The 24,244-nt window shown below is 36.2% G+C and overlaps 1 protein-coding gene across 3 annotated transcripts in view; it reads left to right on the top strand.

Moving 5' to 3' along the window:
* The window catches only part of ATRNL1 (attractin like 1), a 740,683-nt gene that overhangs the window by 168,804 nt on the left and 547,635 nt on the right, over positions 1-24,244 (top strand). For all 3 annotated transcript variants that reach the window (XM_043475348.1, XM_043475346.1, XM_043475347.1), the window contains 3 exons: positions 661-874; positions 2,522-2,710; positions 13,476-13,694. In XM_043475348.1, the coding sequence (XP_043331283.1) occupies positions 661-874; positions 2,522-2,710; positions 13,476-13,694 (622 nt within the window). The remainder of the gene's footprint in view (positions 1-660; positions 875-2,521; positions 2,711-13,475; positions 13,695-24,244) is intronic.

Here is a 24,244-nt window from a genome sequence, read left to right as displayed (position 1 = left end):
AACCTACTGTGAAGTCTTCACTCAGTCTTCATATCCTGTTCATTGGTTTTGTTTTCTATTTTTTCACAGTGCACATAATGGCACTTGAGCTTTAGATTCTTAACTCCATAACTCATTAGATTGATAGTAGCAGTAGTAATAGCAGCTGCAGCAGAAATATCAGGAACATCAGTAGCAATACAATATGTTGTTTTTAAAAATGATCTATTCTCATAAGTGGAGAAGGAAATGGCAGCCCACTCCAGTATTCTTGCCTGGAGAATCCTGTGGACAGACGAGCCCGGTGGGCTGTTGTCCATAGGGTCGCACAGTCAGACTCGACTGAAGCGACTTAGCATGCATGCATGCATTCTCATAAGATAGGTATGTATATCAGATACCCCCATTTTATAGAATAGGAAACTGAGGTTCACAAAGACTAAATAAATGACCTGAGTCATGTCGCTAAGTGTACAGTTTAAACATAGTGTTCTATTATGCATCATTTTCCAAGATGTCCTAGGATTGTTAATTTTCCTTGGTATTAGATGTTATTAGAAAGGTACTTCGATATATTTTAAAATGTAATTTTTAAAGATAACGAACTGTTTGCTAAGGAATGTGACACAGGATTTTTATGTCTCAGTTTTTAAAAAATGTCGCTTTTGCTGTTGTTTACAGAAAGTGTCACCTTGGGTAGGCTTACGCAAGATCAATATATCCTACTGGGGATGGGAAGACATGTCTCCATTTACAAATACAACACTACAGTGGCTTCCTGGTGAACCTAATGATTCTGGGTTCTGTGCATATCTAGAAAGGGCTGCAGTGGCAGGCTTAAAAGCTAATCCTTGCACATCTATGGCAGATGGCCTTGTCTGCGAAAAACCTGTTGGTAAGTAGTCCTATAAACTAATGTTTCTTAAAAGATGTAATTTATATTTCCAACTCTTCTTCCCACAACCCCCTTCCAGCCTGTGATTCTACATAGGCCTGAAGTAACTTTCACCATCTTTTAATGATGCTGATTTCTGTGTAAATTTTATCTTTGTCCACTTTCCCCATTTACTGTTAGTGACCTCAGCATTAACTTGTAAAAGTAATAGAATTGTATTTTTTTGATTCAATCTTTATTTCTTGGTTAATATGGTGATATTATAGTAATAATCTGTTCTTAATTTTTTACTGTTTTGCTTTTATAATAATAGTTTTTGTAGGAAAGATTAATCGTTAAGATTAACAACTAATTTAGAATCATTTTAATCCTATAGATCTATTTCAGTTGGCAAGTGAAAAGAAGCATTCCTGTTACATCCTTGGAAATGGAGTTTTTTAAGTGAGAAGGGACTACTGAATTGTTTTCTCTTTTTAAATATTATATTTTGTAATGCAGTGAAATATCCATAATGTCAAACGTAACAATTTTAGCCATTTTTCCGTTCAGTGGTTTGGAGATATGATTGAGATTTCTAAATCATTTTTAAGTGTTGAGTTCAGTGTCATTAAGTACATCCACATTGCTGTTAATCTACCAACACTGTCCACCTCCAGAACTTTTTCATCTTCGCAAACTATATCTCCGTATCCATTACACAGTAACTCCCCATTCACCGCTCCCCAACCCCACTGCCAGGTATCTCATGTCAGTGGAATCATGAGGTATTTGTCCATCTGTGACTGGCTTATTTCCTTTCAGAATAATGTTTTCAGAGTTCACCCATCTTGTAGTATGTGTCAGAATATCATTCCTCTTTAAACCTGAATGTTTATCCATTGTGTTTATAGTCCACATTTTCTTTCCCTCTTCCTACGTTGGTGGATACTTGTTGCTTCTACCTGGTGACTGTAGTGAATAATGATGCTGTGAACATGGGTGTACAGATAACTGTTTCAGTTCCTGCTTTCATGTCTTTGTGTATGTAGCCAGAAGTGGAATTGCTATATCATATGGTAATTCTGTGTTTAATTTTTTGAGGACTTGCCATAATGTTTGCTATGGAAGCTTCACCATTTTACCATTCCTAGAAGTGGTATACAGGGTACAATTTCTCCACATCCTTACTAACATTTAAAACATAGCAATCCGAATAGGTGTGATAAAGATTATGTTTTATGTTAAGATTTTATAGTAAATTCTTTGTTGCTTTTATAAGGTGTGGAATGTTTATATTAGTAGAAGTGTGGCTAGCTTGAAAAGTAATTAGTGATAAGCATACGTATTATCTAGCCAATAGAAACAAAAGCCTAAGTCATGTATTACATTTCTATTAAAAAAAATTAAGTTACACAATTTTATGTACTTTGTAAAGGGTTAAAATTTTCCGGGGTATTATAAGTTTCAAATTAGATAATAAATTTAAGAAGTATTGACATGCCATCTTCATTCTCATTGTACCTTATATAATTTTGACTCTAATTTTTAATCCCCCACTTGGCTTCATTGAAACATTCCCTAAACAACAGAATGAACAAAACTCACATCCTTGTATGTCAAAAAAGTAGCTAAGAAATAAAATACTTATCTTTTGTTGATTTATCCCAGTTAGTCCAAATCAAAACGCGAGGCCGTGCAAAAAGCCCTGCTCTTTGAGGACGTCGTGTCCCAACTGCACGAGCAACGGAATGGAGTGTATGTGGTGCAGTAGCACGAAGCGGTGCGTGGACTCCAACGCCTACATCATCTCCTTTCCCTACGGGCAGTGTCTGGAGTGGCAGACTGCCACCTGCTCTCGTAAGTGTCCTCTGGAGTCGCTTTTTGTTTAACTGCAGCATAAATCCCCTTTCTGTGATGGGCCGAGAAATTGAATGTTTGAGGAGGTTTCATAAAAAATGAGAAAAAATGCCGTCACTGGTTACCATTAGACCTTCCTTTTAGCTCAGAAGGTAGAGCATCTGCCTGCATTGCAGGAGACACAGGTTCGATCCCTGGGTCGGGAGGATCCTCTGGAGAAGGGAGCGGCAGTCCACTCCAGTATTCTTGCCTGGAGAATCCCATGGACAGAGGGGCCTGACGGGCTGCAGCGTGTGGGGTCGCAAAGCGTTGGACATGACCGAGCGATTAACACTCCACTAGTTACCATTAAAAATTGCTATTTACAGTTAAAAACTAGTTTTAATGCCTCTTAATGCTACAAGCTCCTGATTTACCTTATACTGTCATTTTGAATTCCAGTAATTTTCTTAGCCTTTAACATTTTGCTATGTTTGTGCTCCCCCAAACTCTTGAGTGTGTATTGAAGACAGTGGAATACTTCATGAAAGTGCTCCTTCAGAAGGATCATATGTTACTTCATTGTGTTTCTTTAGTATCCTCTAATCTAGTACACTTCCTGTGTCTTCTTTTTTTTTTCAAAGATTTTTATTATTTATTTCTTGATCTCTTTAATAATGAAGGTAGGTGACTAATTTTATCTAAAACTGCACTGAAGTCCTACTGTACTAGTAGAGGTCTGAACTAGAAGAGAGACACTTCTTTGTCTTTTTGTAAACCTACTGTGTGATTTTTTAAAGAATTTACACCAGTTGCTTTGCAGGTTTCCTAATTTGGATTTGCCTTATTGTTTCCTTATGGTTAGATTCAAGTTAGGCATTTTTTGATGAGGATATCATCACAATGGTGGTATGTTCTGTTGTTGGTTAGTTGCTAAGTCATGTCCAACTCTTTTGCTATCCCATGGTGTAGCCCTCTTGACTCCTTTGTCCATGGGATTTCCCAGGCAAGAATCCTGGAGTGGGTTGCCATTTTCTCCTCCAGGGGATCTTCCTTCCTGACCCAGGGATTGAACCTGAGTCTCTTGCGTTTCCTGCATTGGCGGGTGGATTCTTTACCATTAGTGCCACTTGGGACACTCTTTCTTCTCTTTGGGACCTAGCCAAATCCATATTTGTTCCATATTGGGCACCACTGTTGCTTAAAGAGTTGAGACAAAGTGGTAATTGCTACCATGTAGGCTAGAACTTGCAGGCTGCAGCTGTTGGGTGCATTTATCCTCCCAGGCTCTTGGTATCAAGTAGAGAGGTGTTCCTGGGATGGGATGGCTGGGCATGTCTGTGTTGAGCTCCCTGTTGCTCTCCCTTTTTAGGAATTTTGATAAAGAACAGGAAAATACTTGATCAAGATTGTAGCAGTGGTTTTGTTGCAGACATAAAATGGTCTTGCTAGCACAGAAGACGTCTTACAACTAGGAACCAGCTGCCCAGTAGAGTTGAATACCAGCCCTGGTACTTGTGGGGAGTTGAGACATTCCTCAGCCTCTCCTGCCTCAGTTGTTGCTTCTGTTTCTCCACAAACATCAATGTTTAGTGAAAGATGCCCGACACAAAAGATTATATATGTATTACCCATTTAGATAAAGTTTAAAAATAGGCAAAACTATGCTGTATCATTTAGGAATGAATTTTTTAGGTAGACCTGTTGGGCAAGGTTTTTATAAATGTTTGCTAGTGGATGCTGCTGGGAAAGATTAGAGGTGTTGATTAGGAAAAGGGCAGGGAGGCAATGTTCTGCTTCTAGACTGAACGCAGGCACAGAATATTCATTTACAGTAATTTACTAATCTCACGTTTATTCTTTATGTAGCTCTCTGTATGTGTGTTATATTTCACAGTGAAAAGAAGTTTCTAAAAGGTAGGGGGAAAGGTACTTGGAAAGTCTCCAAGCTCTTAAAATTTTTAGAACTTTCTAAAAATTATTTAGAGTTGTATAATTATTTAGAGTTCTCTGTTCACAAATCTTTCTTATATTCCATTCTTTCCTTCTCATTTGTTCGTCTTCTGGAAAATAGTCTTCAGTAATTCTTTCCAAATAAATAGTTAGTAAGCCTTTTGGGCTTCCCGGGTGGCTCTAGTGGTAAGGAACCCTCCTGCCATTGCAGGTTAGATGTGAGAAACACAGGTTTGATCCCTGGGTCAAGAAGATCCCCTGGCATGCAACCCACTTCAGTTTTCTTGCCTGGAGAATCCTGCAGACAGAGGAGCCTGGCAGGCTGTAGTCCATAGGTTTGCAAAGAGTCGGACATGTCTGAAGTGACTTAGCATGCAGTAAACCTTTTGAATCTTTGCATTTTTTCTTATTCACTTAAATGATAAAAATACCTGGGTGTAGAGTTCTAAATATTTCCTTCCTTAGAATATCTAGCATTTGGTGTTGTGGGTTAGAATTTTCATGCCAATCAAATATTCTTTCCTTTATAAGACATCTTTTTTCCCCCTTTTTTGGAGAGCTTTAAAAACTTTTCTGTTTATCCCTGGCATTCAGAATTTTGCAATTTATCCTTCATTCAGTTTTCAGTAACTGATGTGGATTTCAAAAGTGGATTCTCATTGGCTCTTTTAATCTGAAGAGTATTTTCTTTCTTCATTTGCTGAGAATATTCCTTAATGTCATAGATTGTTTTCTTCTCTTTACTCTTATTGGAAATCTTAAAACAGTCGTTTGAATTTCTGGGTATATCTTAACATCTCTTGTTTTTGCATTTTTATTGTAATATAGTTTACTTAACAATATTGTATTAGTTTCCAGTGTACAGAAAAGTGATTCAGATACACACACATATACATATGTGTATATATATTCCTTTTTCAGATTATATTCCATTTTAGGTTATTAAAAAATAATTGAATATAGTTTCCTGTGCTGTATAGTAAATCCTGTTGCTTATTTATTTTACATATAGTAATTTTTATCTGTTAATCCCGTACTCTTCATTTAGTCCCCCATCACTACCCTCCCATTGCTCTTCAGTGATCATAAGTTCATTTTATAAATCTGATTCTGTTTCTGTTTTGTGTATAAATTAATTATTTTAAGATTGTATGTATATGTGATATATAATATTTGTCTTTCTCTAACTTCCTTCACTTACTATGATAATCTCTATGTCCATTATGTTACTGCAAATGGCAATTATTTCATTCTTTTTTATGGACAAGTAGTATTCCATTCTATACACACACCTTTTTTTAAAATTTATTTTTTAATTGGAGGAAAATTGCTTTACAGTGTTGTATATTGGTTTCTGTGTACAACAACGTGCATTAGCCATAATCATGCATATATACCTCCTTCTCGAGTCTCTTGCCCCTTCCCCCACCCCTCCCTTCTAGCATCACAGAGCACCAGGCTGAGCTTCCTGTGTTTTATAGTAACTTCTCAACAGCTATCTGTTTTACACATTATAGTGTATATATGTTGATGCTGTCTTCTCCATTCGTCCCACTCTTTCCTTCCCCCACTGTGTCTGCAAGTCTGTATTCCACATCTTTGTCTTCATTCTTTCCCAGCAAATAGGTTCATCAGTACCATTTCTCTAGATTCCACATATGTGTGTTAATACATGATATTTGTTTTCCTCTTTCTAACTTACTTCACTCTGTATAACAGACTCTAGGTTCATCTGCCTCACTAGAACTGATTCAAATTCATTCTTTTTTGTGGCTGAGTAAAACTCCACTGTATATATGTACCACATCTTCTTTATCCAGTCTCCTGGAGATGGACATCTAGGTCGCGTCAATGTTCTGGCTATTGTAAATAGTGCTGCAATGAACATTGAGATATATGTGTCTTTTGGAATTGTGGCTTTCTCAGGGTATATGTCCAGTAGCGGGATTGCTGTTTCATATGGTAGATTTTATTCTTACTTTTTAAAGAAATCTCCACACTGTTCTCCATAATGGCTTCATTAATTTCCATTCCCACCAACAGTATAGGAGGATTCCCTTTTCTCCGTATCCACTCCATTACTTGTTGTTTGTAGATTTTTTTTAATGATGACTATTCTGACTGATATGAGGTGATACCTCACTGTAGTTTTGATTTGCATTTCTCTAATAATTAGTGATGTTGAACATCTTTTCATATGTTTATTGGTCATCTGTATGTCTTCTTTGGAGAAATTTCAGGTCTTCTACCCATTTTTTGACTGGGCAGTTAGTTTTTCTGATATTGATCTATATGAGTTGCTTATATATTTTGGAGATTAATTCTTTGTCGGTTGCAATTGTTTTCTCCCATTCTAAGGGTTGTCTTTTAATCTTGTTTATTGTTTCCTTTGCTGTGCAAAAGCTTTTATGTTTAATTAGGTCTCATTTGTTTATTTTTGATTTTATTTTCACTACACTAGAAGGTGGGTCAAAGAGGATCTTGCTGTGATTTATGTCACAGAGTGTAGTGCTTATGTTTTCCTCTAAGGGATTTATAGTTTCTGGCCTTACATTTAAGTCTGTAATCCATTCTGAGTTTATTTTTGCCCACAACATCTTTTTAAGCCAGTCATCTGTTGATGGGCACTTGAATTGATTGTTTTCATTTATTGGCTATTGTAAATAGTGCTGCTGTAAACATTGGGGTGCATTTATCTTTTCAAATTAGTGTTTTTATCTTTTCTTACAGCTTTGGTTGAATAAGAGACCTCTTGCCAGCTTCCAGTTGGTTTTCTGTGAAAATTGTTCCACTCGTAGGTGTATTTCTGTTTTGTTTTTGGGCAGAGGTGTGCTCCATTCTACCATGTTGATCCTTAAAATGTTTAGTATGTGTTAAATTCATTTGTACTTTGCATGTTTTTGTTTGTTAAGTGAGGTTCAGATATTTTTCCTTATGTTTTTTAAAATCTTGAGCTTTTTATCTATTTAAAGTGAATTTTTGAGAACCTTGTAATCCCACTGTAAAGATTGAAACTACATTTTTTGAAAGGTAAATTAGAAATGATTAACCATTTTAACACAGATAAGAACTTCAGTTTGACCACAGATGAACCACATGATGATAACTACTGTTGGTGAGATTGTCAGCTAGGCATGCATGGATCAATTCTTTAGTCCTGCTTTGGCACTCTTGATTTTTGATGTTTTGCTTCTTTTGTTTTGTCGATTGTTGCAGAGGCTTATTTTCTACTTCTGCCATTTGTTCCTTGAACAGTTAGTCTAGTCTGCTGGAATTTCTGTTTCTACAGGTCTTTTCTTTCACCGTTCTGTCTGTTGTCACATTTGCCTTCCCTGTGGCTGTGTATAGCTCATTTGAGCTGATGATGTCTAATCACAGTTGTTTTTGTTCCATAAATTGTAAAATTGTACATCCTCTGTATCCTTATGGGAAAGAGGGGCATTTTCCTTGCCTCCAGGAGCACTTGTGTTCCTTGGAAGTAGCATTTACCTGGCAGTGACCCACTCCCTATGAAACACAAACTCCTTCTGTGTTACATTTAATTCTTTCCCATGTTTTTAACTAACAGACGTTTACTGAGCAGTGAGGAAATGCCAGAAAATAAAACAGAGACTAGGAATGAAGATGACATCCTTGCTCAAAATTCAAGTGCTTTTAGCAGTAGTGTTACGATTTCAAAATATCATCTGCTGAGCAATGGTTTTGTCATGCTTTGCCTTTAATATTATATTTTGTTATTATGAATTATATGTAATGGATTTATATTATCTTTTTGTGCTGTATGTTTCTAGTTATTCACCAAACCTTTGACAGTAGTAAGTCTTTAAAACCATTTTTACAGTTATAAATAGAACAGTATTAGAAATGGTCTAAGCTTTATATTGCTTTTAGAAAGTTGTCTTCAGTGATCATTTGAAGTTTTTTTCTTAGTAAATGAAACTTGAAGGAAATTTTTCTTTGTAAATGAAAAACAAACCACCAAACTGTCTTTCAAAGTAGCTGTGTTTTGTAATCCCACCAGTAATGAACAAGAGTTCCTTTCTTCACATTTTGCATACTTGTGAGCATTTGGAGGTGCCAGTGTTTTGGATTTTGGCCATTCCAGTAAGTTTATAGGGGCTTCCCTGATGGATCCGTGGTAAAGAATCCATCTGCCAATGCAGGAGATGCAGGTTTCATCACTAGATTGGGAAGATCCCCTGGAGAAGGAAATCCCTCCAGTTTTCTTGCCTGGGAAATCCCATGGACAGAGGAGTCTGGCAGGCTACAGTCTATGAAATTGCAAAAGAGTCAGACACGACTTAGTGGCTAAACAACAAACAACACCACATTCCATTTTAGGTAATCTGTAACATCCATCAGCAGTAGAAGAAAAGAGGACCTAAAGTAATAAGGGGAATGGAATACAGAGGAGGTCATAAAGAGTCGGTCATGCCTTAGCGACTAAACAACAAAAACAGCTTTAGGTTTATAATGATATCTCATTGTTGTAGTATTCAGTTCTCTAATCATAAATGATGTGGACCATCTTTTCATATTTGCCATCTGTATATATCTTGGTTGGTGAGGTGTCTGTTCAGGTCTTTTGACTATGAAAAATTTTTTTTTATTGAAGTATAGTTGATTACTGTTTTATGTTCATTTCAGGTGGACAGCATAGTGATTCAGTGTTTTTATTGTTTATACTCCATTTAAAGTTATTATGAAATAACGACTGTATTTCCCTGTGCTGACTATATTTCTTGTATATACTTATACAAGAATAAGTATGTTCTTATTTCTTATCTATTTTTTCAGTGTAGTTTGTATCCCTTAATCTCATGTATCCATCTTGTCCCTCCCTACTTCCTTGTCTATTTTAAAAAATTGAGTTGTTTGTTTTCTTATTATCATTTTGAATGTTCTTTATATATTTTGAAATCCAATCCTTTATCAGATGTGTTTTTTGCAAATATTTTCTTCCACTGTATGGCTTGTCTTTACATTCTTTTGACAGTATTTTTTGCAGTGCAGAGATTTAAAATTTGGTGAAGTCAAGTTCATCAATTTTTTCTTTCAATTGTGCGTTTGGTATTAGACTGAAACATCATCACCAGATCCAAGGTCATTTAGATTTTCTTATCTGTTGTATTCTAAGAGTGCTTATATCACCCATCTCTTCTTGCATGCTGTCTACTTTTTTCTGTTAGAGCCTTTAGCATATTTTTTGAACCTTCAGCATATTAATCATAATTGTTCTAAATTCCTGATCTGATAATTCCAACATCCCTTCCATGTCTGGTCTGATGCTTATTACTCTTTCTCTTCTGTGTTTTCTGCCTTTTGGTATTCCTTGCAGTTTTTTTCTTGATAGTCAGATACAAAATATGGGCAACAGAAACTGTTGTAAGTAGGCTTTTAGTAATGCAGTAGTAGGATTTGGGGGAGGGGAAGTATTCTGCAGTGTGATTAGGTCCCAGTCTTTTGGTGAGTCTGTGCTCTGTACTGTTCTGTGAACTTCACTTCACTAGTACTTCCCAGTTTTTTGTTTTTGTTTTTTTCTTTTTTCCCTCTCTCAGGTGGTACAGGATAGCTGGAGGGAGCTGGAGTTGTATATTTCTCTTTCCCCACGTGAAAGACTAGAACAAGCTAGAGTTGGTTATTTCCCTTTATCTGGTTCAGTTATGCTCTGATAAAACCCCAGCAGTTTAGTCTCTGTTAAACAGTTTCTCCAGACTTATTAAGAAGAGTGCTCTGGCATATTTCAGAAAAGTTCCTTTTCCCCTCCCATTGCCAGAAGCACCAAGGGGTTTTTCTTCAATATTAACTGTGAGGACCTGTTAGGGCTCCTGAAGGTCACACTTACAAAAATGTTGGGGCTCCTCCTGTAACTGGGTCCCCCTGGAGATATGAACCCTTAGAGTTGTCCACACTGAGATTCCGGCAATTCAGTAGTTAACAGTTCAGGTGATCTTACCCCGGCGCTGGGTCCTGAAGAGGTTTCCATGCCACTAAGTCATGATTTTCTGTGTCCTGCTCTCTCTCCAATTATGGATGCTGTTGTTTGCCCTGTGACCTTACTTGTCTGATGGATCTAAGAAGAGTTGTTGATTTTTCAATTTGTGGCTGATTTTTCTTTTTGTTAAGATGGAGTGGTGACTTCTAAACTCCTTCCATGCTGGACTGGAAACCAGAAGTCTGCAGTCATCATTTGGTGATATAATTTGTTACAGATTGATTTTTCAAATTCTTACACATCTCATAAACCATATTGAATATTATAAAAGTTATTTTTTCAAAAAGCCAAAAATAAATAAAGTAAAAAATGATTTCTTTGATTACTTATAGCTCATACATTCTTATAGCTCATACATATAGCTCCATTCTAGCCATAATTTAGTCAAAATAGCACAGCCTACAAAAACTTTCCTATATTATTGTTTCCTGTAAGAAAATAAAAATCATTAGAGTCTTTCAGTTTTTTAGTTACCACTACAAGGAATGAATATTCTGCTAATTTTTTAGCGTGCACATTGCTCTCCACTCTTGAGCAAGAACTAAACCAATATTAACCTTTGTAAAAATATCACATCTAAAAAAAATAGGAAAGTAGAATGTTGGTCTAAATATGACATTTTGTAGCTCATTTTTAAAGCATAAATCCTAATAAACAGACCATTATTAGCTTGTCATTCAGTCGATGAGAGAAAGGCAGGATTCTTCAGTCTAGGATTCCCCATGGCTGATTCATGTCAATGTATGGCAAAAACCACTAAAATATTGTAAAGTAATTAGCCTCCAACAAATCAAAATAAATGGAAAAAAATAAAGTATTCAAAAAAAAAGAAAAGCAGCAGAGTGGGTTTGCTGTGTTTGAGAATGCACTTGAGATGCTTAGTCTCTTAGTCGTGTCCGACTCTGCGACCCCATGGACTGGACCCACCAGGCTCCTCTGTTCATGGGGATTCCCCAGGCAAGAATACTGGAGAGGGTTGCCATGCCCTTCTCCAGGTGATCTTCCCAACCCAGGGATTGAACCCAGGTCTCCCCAGTTGCAGGCAGATATTGTACATTACGCTTCTTTAAGAAATTTGATTGGTTATTTTACTTAAAAAGATAATACTAAAATAAATTTTATTTTCCTCAGAGATATCTATAGACTATAAATATAAAGTCTAGATTTATTCTGGATGAGACCTAGTAAAGATTTACTTCAGTTTATCATGTGACAGTAAATAATTAGAATGTTAAGCTAGCATAGCTAATTTGACGTTTAACATTATTTCCCGTTGGTTTCATACCAACCCAATATAGGTTTGAAGACAATTAGAATAATCTAGTCAATGGTACCATGGGCTAGCTACAATCACAGATAAAAGAGAAATATTTCACAGTAAAAAGTCTAAGGAGGAGTATGGTAATATATAAAAGGTTCAGTTATCTAAGGACATTTTAAATGAAGTGCCGTTTAACGCTGTGTACTGCTGAAAAAAATTTTCAGAAAGAAGTGTGTTCATGTCATTGAATTATTTATCTACAGGGTTAACATTAATCACTTGTGTTCAATGACTCAAAGAATACTCTTCCTTTTAAATTTATTATTAAGGAAATATGGGAGATGGTAGTCATTCTTCACTTTCTTACATCTAGTCCCTGAAATGCTCAGCACTGAGAAAATTCACAACAACAAATCACACTGTAATTGATGAATTCTTTAATCCAATATTCTATTATCCCTGCATGGTCTACAGTATTGAGTTCCTGTTTTGTTTGCTGAGAAGCTTATGCTGTTATTTGCAGCTTTCTGAGGAGCATTCCTCTTTCCAGTAATATTAAACAACTGAGTAACAATTAAGTTATTACCACAACAAAAATGAAATTGAGATGGCCAAAAGTCTGACTTGTTTCTTCCTTCTCTCTGAGGTTCTTCTAGCATGTGACTGGAAAACCATACATGATACTTTTTGCTTATGTACTATCTTATATGGGTAAACAATTCCCAAGACAATATGTGCCTTTTCTAGCACACAAAAAAAATCAGACTAGTTTCAGAAAACCTCAGCCTGATACAGGGTATTATGACTTTGAAGTAAAAATTCAAAACATCACATAGCAACTATTATGAATATGATGGCAGGTTCATCCTTGGGAAAGGCATTACGGTGTTCATGGGCTTTGTTGAGGCTCATAGTCTATATATCAGTTAAACAGAAAAAGGTTGAGCTTCAGTGAGATGATATTCTGCAGCTCTGGAAGTCAGAGAGAACCTGTCCTGCTGGTTGCCTGCTGAGGTAGAGTATCCAGTTTCCATATTCCTGTTCAGTTTGGCTCTTTGAGTGAGATTACTTTTAAACATCGCATATCAGGCAAATGCTAGTATCTTGGACCCTTGAGGAGAGCATTGTCCATGCTGGGGTCAGCTATCTCAGGGAGTGGGTAAGCATGACTTAGAGTGGACATTCACAGGCAGATGCAGAGTTTTTCCTTCGAGGCACTTCCTGGGCACAAGAAGAGCTAACATTGCTCTATATCACAGACGATGGTAGGTATGGTCTATGGGCGCCTGCATCAGTTCTCAAAAGGTCCTAGTACTGGCACAGTTCTCAGAAGTGTGTGAATGCTGACTTAATTTTTCTCCATGCCAGTCCATTCACCTCTTCTTTATTCATAATGTATGCTTTATTTGCTCTTGAAGTAATTGCTGTTTCTTATTATTACAAAAAATGTTTACATTAACCATAGATGACCCTTTACTGTCTTTTTTCGAGATCGTATTTATTTTTCCATTAGCTTGCAATTCCATTTGAATATAAAGTCGTGTAACATATTTATTAATAATGTTTCTGCCATGCAGCCCAAAATTGTTCTGGATTGAGGACCTGTGGACAGTGTTTGGAACAACCTGGGTGTGGCTGGTGCAATGATCCTAGTAATACTGGAAGAGGACACTGCATTGAAGGGTCTTCCCGGGGACCAATGAAGCTTGTTGGAATGCTTAATAATGAGATGCTTCTTGATACCAGTCTTTGCCCTAAAGAGAAGAACTATGAGTGGTCCTTTATCCAGTGTCCAGGTAATAAAAATATTCTGAAAGAAATTTTAATTTCTGCTCAAGGACACCAAGAATTACTTTCTTTTCTCATAAAAAGATTTAGGAAAAAAATAATAATGGAAATGAGACTGAAAATAAAGGATTAAAAAAATTCTTTCCTATATCCATGTTTGTTGTATAGGTGATACTATGCTTGGAATCATTAAATAGGCTAACCAGATGCACGATATATAATTGTCAGATTTGGTTTCATGTGAACTTTTACAAGGAAAAATAACATTGGTTCCATACCAAATTTCTATACTATAGTATAGTCTTTTATTGTTTGTAATATAATATCTTAGACTTCAAAGGCAACTCAGAGGATTCAGTCAAGCTTCATGCTAAGTATGGAAATATTTTGTGTAATATGTTTGATAGAGTCATTTGACCTTTGGTGTTTGGTGTCATTCAATTTTGAAGGTCAGTAAAGTTTTTGGAGTTTTCAATATAGGAGTTGGTTCTTATATGGAATAAAATCAACCTCTTGAAAAATTAATTTATTCAGTGTATTTCTATTGAGTGCCTACTATGTGCAAAGAGTGTTTTACATTCTAGGGACATAACAATTTAAAAAGTTGACTAAAACCACTGCGTTAATTGAGCCTAAAGTGAAAGTGAAAGTCGCTCAGTCCTGTCCAGCTCTTTGCTATGCCATGGACTATACAGTCCATGGAATTCTCCAGACCAGAATACTGGAGTGGGTAGCCTTTCCCTTCTCCAGGAGATCTTCCCAACCCAGGGATCGAACCCAGGTCTCCTGCATTGCAGGCAGATTACCAGCTGAGCCACCAGGTAAACACTTAGTTGAGCCTAATTGTATTCTAATTGAAATTAATCACACACACACAGTGTGTGTGTGGTTATAAGTTAGATGGTCCTAAGTCCTATTAAATAAATCAGGGAAGGGAGATAAGGCTTGCAATTTAAAATAAGAGTGGTAAGAGAAGATCTCTCTCAGGAGTAATGATTATTAAACATCTCAAGTAGTTGAGGGAGTGAACCATGGGGCTGTCTGGGGAAAGAATGTTCCAGAAGACACAAGGACTGGGTGAGATAGTTTATTTACGAGATGAACCTGGGAAGCATAATTGAAGCAATAGAGAGTTTCAGAGAAGAGAGGAAAACCAATAATATGTGCATTATGAAGCTGGATACTATACTGGGAAATATGAACTCAGACCCCCTGGGACCTTTGAAGAAATATGTAGAATGCTCCTCAGAGTTAAACCACTGAAGGACTAGGAGAGTGGGGTATTGATCCTTATCTCTCCTCCACTGAGAGTTGAGCGATGCCTTTGAGGGTGTTGAACTTCTGCGCTGTGCCAGCACATCTGATTAATAGCTTGTCCTGATACCAGTAAACATCCTGAGGCAAACAGGCAGAAGATACTGTGGACTTGCGTTAGGTGAGGCGTTGACAGTGTGCTGCACTGAAACCAGTTAGGCTGAGGAAATGTGACACTTCTTCATAAACTTCGGAAGGTGTGAAAACTAAGACGAGGGACTAACTGCTGATTCATACAACAGCATGGCTGAATCTTAAATACATTTTGCCTAGTGAAAGAAGCCAGGCCAAAAGGCCACGTGTTGTACTTTGGGGATGGAAAAGAGATGAGTTATTTGCCAGAAGTAGTAAAGGCAGAGATTGCCTTCAAGAGGGCTTCACAGTGAAACTTTTGGGGTTATGAAAATGTTCTTCTTAATACTGTGGTGGTTGATAATGATTACATTTGTCAAGCCATACTGAATATGACAGAAAATAAACTTTCCTGACTGCAAATTAAAAAAAAAAAAGTCAATCAGCCAGGATGTCAGAGGATGCAAACTGTGACAAGTAAATGTAACTGTATTGCAAATGTATAACTTCATAAAAAAATGAGCTGATCTAAGTAACCTTGGAAAATAGTGTTTTGTTTGGATACTGTGAAACTAAAGCAAAAAATTATATAAACATTATATTCTGATTGGTAAATTTGTTTCTCACATAGTAAAGACTAACAATTCTAGCAATACTTTATATGTTTACTAGGTTTGGACAAATATATAAATTAATTGTGTTTCATGTGAGCCAGGTTTCTTTCAGAGAAAAAAGTTAAAAATATGCAAAGAGTGAAGACTATAAAGAACCCTGTGGGGAATTCCCTGGCCCTCCAGTGGTTAGGACTCTATGGTTCCACTGCAGGAGGCACAGGATTGATCCCTGGTCAGGAAACTAAGATTCCCTCATGCCCTGTGGCACAGCTGAAAAAAAAAAGCAAAACAGAACAGAACCTTGTGGTATTGGTTTCACATATAAGCATAAATTCAAGTTTATTTTAATATTTATATATATGTAGGTGTGTGATGTATATATACATATATTTTCTAATTTAGTTCTTCAAGAAGGCCAAGAAGCCACAGTGCCCCAGTAGCAATGAGCATCTTCTGTGCCCACATCCTGTTTTCAAAATACTGTTTCCAATGAAACGAACCAGGACTGTTTGGAGAAATGACTGATTCTACAACTGAGGCAGGGAGAATACAAGATTAGCCTGAAGTATTGTCTAGGCCAGAAAGTAAGAGAGTGCTCAAAACAAAACAAAGGAGAGTGGGAGCATGTCAAACGGGCGTAGTCAACCTGAAAGAGTTCTCAGTGGGTCAAATCTGGGCAAAAAAATAACGACTATATTGGATTGTAACCCAAAGAACAGAATACATATCCACGATTCTTTACTGATTTAATGATGGAATAAATAATACACAAGTGAGAATGGATAAATCTTTCTTACAGAAAATTCTGAATAATAAATGTAGAATGAAGGACTTCCCTGGTGGTCCAGTGGTTACAGCTCTGCGGTCCCAATGTGGGGACCCGGGTTTGATCCCTGGTTGGGGAATTAAGATCCTGCAGGTTGCATGATGTGGGCAAATAAATAAATGAAGAATGACTGAAGGAAATAAAAAATTTCTGTTAGAATCCCATAGTAGTTAAGTGCTGTAAGAAGAATCTGCTTAAGAATGTTCAAATTAGTGAGTGAAACTTTGAGGAAAAACAAGATATTTGTGTAGCTTCCAAGTATCTTCTTCAAAAGTATTTATTAACTGCTCTGATAGTTCGAACGTATGTCCACAAATCCTTGACACTTGTTCCTCTAGGAACTGAACTGAACTTGCTCAGTCATATCCGACTCTTTGCGACCCCATGGACTGTAGACTACCAGGCTCCTCAGTCCATAGAATTTTCCAGGCAAGAGTACTGTAGTGGTTGCCATTTTCTTCTTCTTCCTCTAGGAAGTGGAGCTTAATTTCTTTACCCCCATGTGTGAATTGGACATGATGACTCACTTTTAATGAAGAGTGTGTGGAAGGGGAAATATTGTAACTTTACAGTAGAGAACATAAGGGGACATCACCTTGAACAAGTGATCAAGGTTAACACCACCAGTGATAAGTCATGTTAATATCATGTACCCCTGATGTTGTGTGGTAAGAAGGACACTTCACTTTGTAATATTCTTGCCCCAAATCTGTAACCCAGTTTAGTCATGAGCAAACATCAGACTAACCCAGATTGAAGGACATTTTTCAGCATACTTGACCAGCAGTCTAGGAAAGAATCTGCTTCCAGGCTCATTCATATGTTTGTACAATTCAGTGCCTTGTGGTTCTAGGACTGAGGTGACTGTTTCTAAGAGCCCCAGAGACCACTTGGGCTCTTAGAGAGTGATCATGTTCTCTTCCCCATCCCCCTTCCATCTTCAGAACTAGCAGTGTAGAGTCTCCACAATTAAAATGCAAATACCCACATCTTATATCTCCTTTTTCAAGACCAGTGCCTTTTGAGGGATTATCTGACCGAGTCCATTCAGGATGATCTCCCTTTCTCAAAGCCAGCTGTGCCCAGTGCCATAATTAGTCATCAGTCAGTGACTGTCCCCATCATATGAGCAGGTCCCTGCCACACTCAGGACTTCCCAGGTGGCACGGTGGTACAGAATCCACCTGCCAGAGCAGGAGATGCAAGTTCGATCCCTAGGTTGGAAAGATCCCCTGGAGTAGGAAATGGCAACCCACTCTAGTATTCTTGCCTGAAAAACTCCATGGACAGAGAAGCCTGGCAGGCTACAGTCCATGGGGTCTCAGAGAGTCAGACGGTGACTGAGCATGTGCTACCACACTCAGGATGAGGCCATTACAATTTGACTAAATAACTGAGGTATTACCCGCTACGTCCATTGATGCGTAAGACTAACCAGCATACCATACTACAGTTGACCCATTTATAGTGTAGAACTCGATGGATTTTAGCATATTCACAGACTTTTGCAACCATTACTACACTCAGTTTAAAAACATTTTATCATCTCCCAGAGAAATCTTGTACTTCCTAGCAGTCACTTCCTGTTCACCCTGCCTGCCCTTGTCAGCTATGGATTGCCTATTCTGATCATCTTAGTAAATTGAGTCCTACAGTTGTAGTTTTTTTGACTGGCTTCTTTCACACTGGCATGATGTTTTCAAGGTTTGTCTGTGTTCTGGCCTATAGCAGTACTTCACTTCTCTTTATTACCAAATAATATTCCATCATGTGAATATGCCATGTTTTATTTATTCATTCATTATTTGGTGGATATTTGAGTGTTTCTGATTTTTGGTTTTTAAAATGCACTTCTTGAATACTATATACAAGTTTATGTGTGGACATATTTTCATCACACTGGGAATGGGATATCTGGGTCAAATGGTAACTGTGTTTAACCTTTGGAGGAACCACCTTGACTGAAAGCTGCTATATTATTTTGCATTTCCACCAGCAGGGCATGAGGGTTGCAATTATTCTACATCCTTGCACACACTGCTTATTTCATACTGTTTCGATTATAGTCATTGTTGTGGGTGTGAAGTGGTATCTCACTGTGGTTTTGATTTGCAGTTATTTGGTGACTAGTGATGTTGAACATCTTTTCATGTGTTTATTAGCTACCGATATTTCTTCTTTTGAGACATGTCTGTCAGATTCTTTGCCCATTGTCTAATTGGGGTATTTGTCTTTTTATTATTGGACTGTAAAGCTTCTTTATATATTCTGAATACAATAAGTCCCTCACCAAAGATTGATTTGCAAGTATCTTCTCCCATTCTGTGGGTTGTCTTTCACTTTCTTGATAGTATCCTTGAAGCACAAGTTTTAAATTTTAATGATGTGTTTTCTGTTTTTTCTTTTCTTTCTTGTGCTGTTGCTTTCATGCCTGTGAAATCATGTGTAATGAAAGATCCCAAAGATTTTCATCTATATTTTCTTTTTAGACATGTAGGTTTATCTCTTACATTTAGGTTTTTGATCTGTTTTGAGTTAACTGTGGGATAAGATAGGGACCCAATTCAATTCTTTTGTACATGACTATCTGGGTGTCCCAGCACCATTTGTTGGAAAGACTATTCTTGTCTTACTCCCTTTATTTTTGATTTGGTATATATTTTTAATCTTTATAAATTGAATTTTAGTCATTTTTATATTTTCCATTTCTCTCCTCCTTATTTTCATATTTTACTTTATTTTCTTGAGTATATGAAGCATACTTTAAATAGCTGTTTTAAAAATCCTTTTCTACTCATCCCAACTGGTATGCCGTTTTCTCTGTTTCTATTGGGGTGGGGTGTGTGTGTGTGTGTGTGTGTGTGTGTGTATTTACTGGTCATGGATCAAAATTTCCAGGATGATTATTTTTGATGGTATTTTCTGGACATTGTGATTTTTAGCAGCCCTGAGTTCAGTGATAATTTATTTCCATTGCTAAGACAGGGCCTTCTGCGGTCCCTATCTGATGCCCTTTGTATTAAGAGCCTCTTCACTCTGACTAGTGGGAATACAAGCTATTTCCAATCCTATGTGAGTTCTTGGCATTGTTTTAACATACTGTTTTCTGATGGTTCTTTCTCCAGCTTCACAGAATTTCACATTATGTTCATTGTTCAACCAAAGATTCAAGGGCACCCGTTTGCAGAGTGCTGAGTGCAGCTGTCTGTTCTCTAGTCTTTGCCTCACGAGGTCTGGAACTGTGGCCTCCCTGAACTTTGATCTTTATCCTCAACTATGTGAGGGTTTGGGGTTCCTTCCCTGGACTGTAGCCTCAAATCTGCCTCCAGGTAGCAAGTCAGGGCAGCCATATTTTGTTTTCTTTTTCCTCAAGGATGCCATTCCTGAACTGCCTATTATATTTGAAAGTAGTCATTTCATATATTTTGTTTAGTTTCCTTATGATTTACACTAGAGGTCAATTCTCACAGTGATTAATCCTTCATGGGAAGAAGTGGAAATCTTCTAGTGTTTTTATTTACAATGAATTTCTTGTAAATAGCATATACTACTTGCTTTTTTGTTTTTAAAATCTATTCTGATAGTCTCTTTTATCAAATTGTGTAGTCTTTAGATTTAATATAATATTGGTATTATTGAGTTTAGTTCTACCCTCACAGTATTGATTTTTAAAATTTCCTTTATTTTTCTCTGTGTTTGTTCTTCCTTTTGCCTTTTTTAGATTAATTGAGTGTTTTTAAAGTCCACTTTTATCACTTTTATTGGATTTTTAGCTATACCTCTTTTGTGTTTTTTTTAGTGACTGCTGTAGTGATTGTAATAGTCATCTTTATCTTATCACAGTCTACCTTGAATCAATATTATACTACTCCATGTATAAGGTAAGAATATTACAAAAGTGTAATCCATTTGCTCTTTTCCTGTTCTTTGTGTAATTATTGCCATATATTTTACTCCTGTATATGTTATTAACCACATAATACATTATTTTTTTACTTTGTAAGGATAATTTTCTCATAAGGAAATCATAGTAATAAAAAATCTTTTTGTTTACCCATGTATTGACCATTTTCTGTGAACTTCACTGTTTCATATTGACCTGAAATTTTTTTTTTTTTTGCTGTAACATCTCTTTAGCTTGATGAATTTTATGTAACATTTTTAAATGGTATGTTTCTAAATTGTGGCTATAAGTTGGCTTTTATACATCTGAAAAATTTTTTATTGTGTGTCTTCATATTTGAAGGATATTTTTACTGGTAATAGCATTCTATGTTGATGGATTTTTTTTTTTAGTAATTAGAAGATTTAATTTCTTATTCTTCTGGCTTCTACTTTTTCTTAAGAATCCTTTGTCAGTTTTTTTGTTTCTCTTTTGAAAGCAGCATGTCTTTTTCTTCCCTCTGACTTTTAAAAATACATGTTTTTCCTTAGTTTTTAGATGTCAGTAATTTTAGTATGATGTACCTAAGTATTAGTTTCCTTTTTTAAATTATGACTGAATTGTATAGACTATTTGCTCTGTAGATGTCTCTCATCATGTTTGTAAACTTTTCTGCCATTATCTCTTCAGATGTTGCATCTATCCTATTTGAAGGCTTGGCTTCACTTATGTTAGGCTTTTTCACCATCTCCCCGTCTTTTCTTACTGTCTTGTCTGTATTTTACATCCTTGTATCTCCCTTGATCAGTGTTTCAATTCACTGATTCTTCACATTTTTCCAGTTTTCTCTTAGAACTGTGTTTTAATTATCATTATTTAGCATAACACTTCAGGATATCTGTATTAATACAGTTTTATTCATGATTCTATATCATCTGTTTTCCTGAATTCTGCTAGGCAATTCTTCTGCCAGACTATCCTGATTTTTCTCTGTGGTTCAAGTTATCTGGCTGCTTGACTGATTTTGGGTGATCTCAGAATTCTTCACTCACATGTCTGGTAGTCTGAACTGAATGGTTGATCTCGGGGTCCTCAGCTACAAATGATTGTTCTCTGCTGTATTTGGTCTGTTATCCTTCAGAAGTGTAGACTGGGCTGCTCTACATGGTATTTTTAAAATAGAACTCTGAGAGAGAGAGAACAGAGTATATTTTCTCCTCTTGAAGCCTAAGCTCAAAATTTCCATACCATCACTTCTACATTCTACTGTTCTGAAAAAATCTTGATGCCAATCCATGTTCAGAAAATGGGAAGAAATTGTACTTTTTCAATGAGAGCAAGGATAAAGTAATATTATCGACGTTGTACATACAGAGAAGGCAAGAATTAGGGTGAATTATTTCTCATCTCATCTAATTAGTTCTAACTGTTTTGTATATTGACACATACATACAATCTTTCATTTTAAAGTGTACAATTCCATGGATTTTAGTATGGCTAGTGGGTGTGCAACTGTCACCATCATATAATTCCAGAGCACTTCAATTACCCCCAAACAAAATTCCATACCCTTTACCAGTCACTATCTATTCATTCTTCCCTCTAATACCTGAAAACAACTAATCTACTTTCTTTTCTCTGTGTATATGTCTATTCTGGACATTTCATTTAAACACAGTCATATAATGTGTCTTTCAGGGTCTGACCTCTGTCACTTAGCATACATTTTTGAGGTTTATGCATACTGTGGCATTTATCAGTCCTTCGCATCTTTTTTATGATTGAGTAATATTAAATTCTGGAGAAGAAAATGGCAATCCACTCCAGTAGTCTTACCTGGCAAATCACATGAACAGAGGAGCCTGGTGGGCTACAGTCCATGGGGTCTCAAAGAGTTGGATATGACTGAGCGTCTGACACTTTTACTTCACTTTCAATAGTAAATTGCATACCACATATTTATATCTCATCGGTTTATGGATCTTCAGCTTATTTCCACTCTTCTGCTGTTATGAATATTGCTGCTATGAACGTTTGTATGTAAGTTTTTGTGTGAACATGTTTTCTCTTTGGTATTTATCTACGAGTTGATGTTTTTGGTAAATGGTACATGTATGTTTAACCTTTTAAGGAATTGCCAGACTTTTTCCAGAGCTACTGCATCATTTTATATTACTGCTAACAATGTATATTGGATTTAATAACTCTCTTCACCTATACTGGTTATTTGTCATTTTCTTTATTATCCTCCTACTTGATGTGAAGTGGTAGCTCATTGTGGTTTTGTTTCACATTTCGCTTATGACTTATTATGTTCTTTTCATTTGCTTAATGGCTACTCATGTTCTTTCAATGGGAACTATCTGTTTAAATCATTTGCCCGCTTAAAAAATTAAGTTGTTTTTTAAATTGTAGAATTCTAAGAGTTATTTATATGTTCTGAGTATGATATCCTTATAAGACATATGATTCTCAGATATTTTCCCCTATTCTGTGGGTTGTGTCTTCACTTTCTTGATGATGTCATTTGAGACAGTTTTTTTAAAAATTTTTTATTTTGATGGTGTCTAGTATATCTTTTTCTGTTAGTTACTTAAGCTTTTGATGTCATATCTAAGAAACTGTCACCTAATCCAAAGTCATGAAGATTTAAATCTATATTTTCTAACATTTTTATAATTTTAGCTCTTAATTTAAGTTTTTGATCATTTTTAGTGAAGTGTGGGTCCAAATTCATTCTTGTGCATGTGAATATCAAGCTGTCCCAGCACTATTTGTTGAAAAGACTCTTATTTCCCCACTTAAACTTCTTGACACCTTTGTTGAATATCAATAGGCCATAGATGTATGGTATTATTTCTGTACCTAATTCTGTTTCATGATCTACATGTCTATCCTTATGACAATGACACATGGTTTGATTATTAAGACTTTGAAGTAAGTTTTAAAATTGGGAAGTGTCAGTACTGTTAACTCTCTGTTATCAAGACTTTTGCCTAGTCTGGGCTTCTGTTTCTCAATATGAATTTTAGGATCTACTGTTTATTCCTATAAAAAAGAAATCTTTTGGAATTTGCATTGAATATGCAGATCAATTAGGATGAATTGCTATCCTAATATGAAGTCTTCTAATTCATGAATGCAGATGCCTTTTCATTAATTTTTTCAATGATATTTTGTAGTTTTCTTAACTTCATTTTCAAATTTTTCATTGTAAATGTATATCAATACAACAAAACTGATCTCTCTGTAAATGACCTGTAACATTGCTAAAGACATTAGTAGATTAAATAATTTTTATAGATTTTTTAGTTTTCTGTGTGCAAGATTATGTCATGTGCATCAAAGTTAGTTTTCTTCTTTTTAAATCTGGTTGCTTTTTATTTCTTTTTCTTGCCTAATTGCCCTGTCTAGAACCTCCAGTACACTGGTGTTAGAAGTGACAAGTGAGGACCTTAAAAGGAAAGCTGTCAGTCTTTCACCATTAAATATGTTGTTAGCTATGAAGTTTTTATACATGTCCTTTATCAGGTTAAGACAGTTGCCTGCTGTTCCTAGTTTAAGTTCACTTTGCATCTGTGTTTTGGAAATGTTTGTGAATAATTGTTCTTAATTCTCCTTAAAGTGTTTGGTAGAATTAATGAGTTAAGCCTCCTGCTTTTGGGCTACACTTTTCTCGCACTTTGTTGATTTCTAACTCAATCTCCTTACTGTTATATTTTCTATTTCTTCTTGGTAGTATCTTTCTAGGAATCTCCCCCTTTCATCTAGGTTATATGCTTTATTGGCTCATAGTATTTCCCTACAGTCTTTTTTTCCCTGTCTTTATCAGTAGTATGTCTCATCTTT

The sequence above is a fragment of the Cervus canadensis genome, chromosome 8 (genome assembly GCF_019320065.1).
Source record: "Cervus canadensis isolate Bull #8, Minnesota chromosome 8, ASM1932006v1, whole genome shotgun sequence".
NCBI classification, from domain to species: Eukaryota; Metazoa; Chordata; class Mammalia; order Artiodactyla; family Cervidae; genus Cervus; species Cervus canadensis.
The sequence above is the reverse complement of the archived record's forward strand: the minus strand, read 5'-3'. Positions and strand labels throughout refer to the sequence as shown.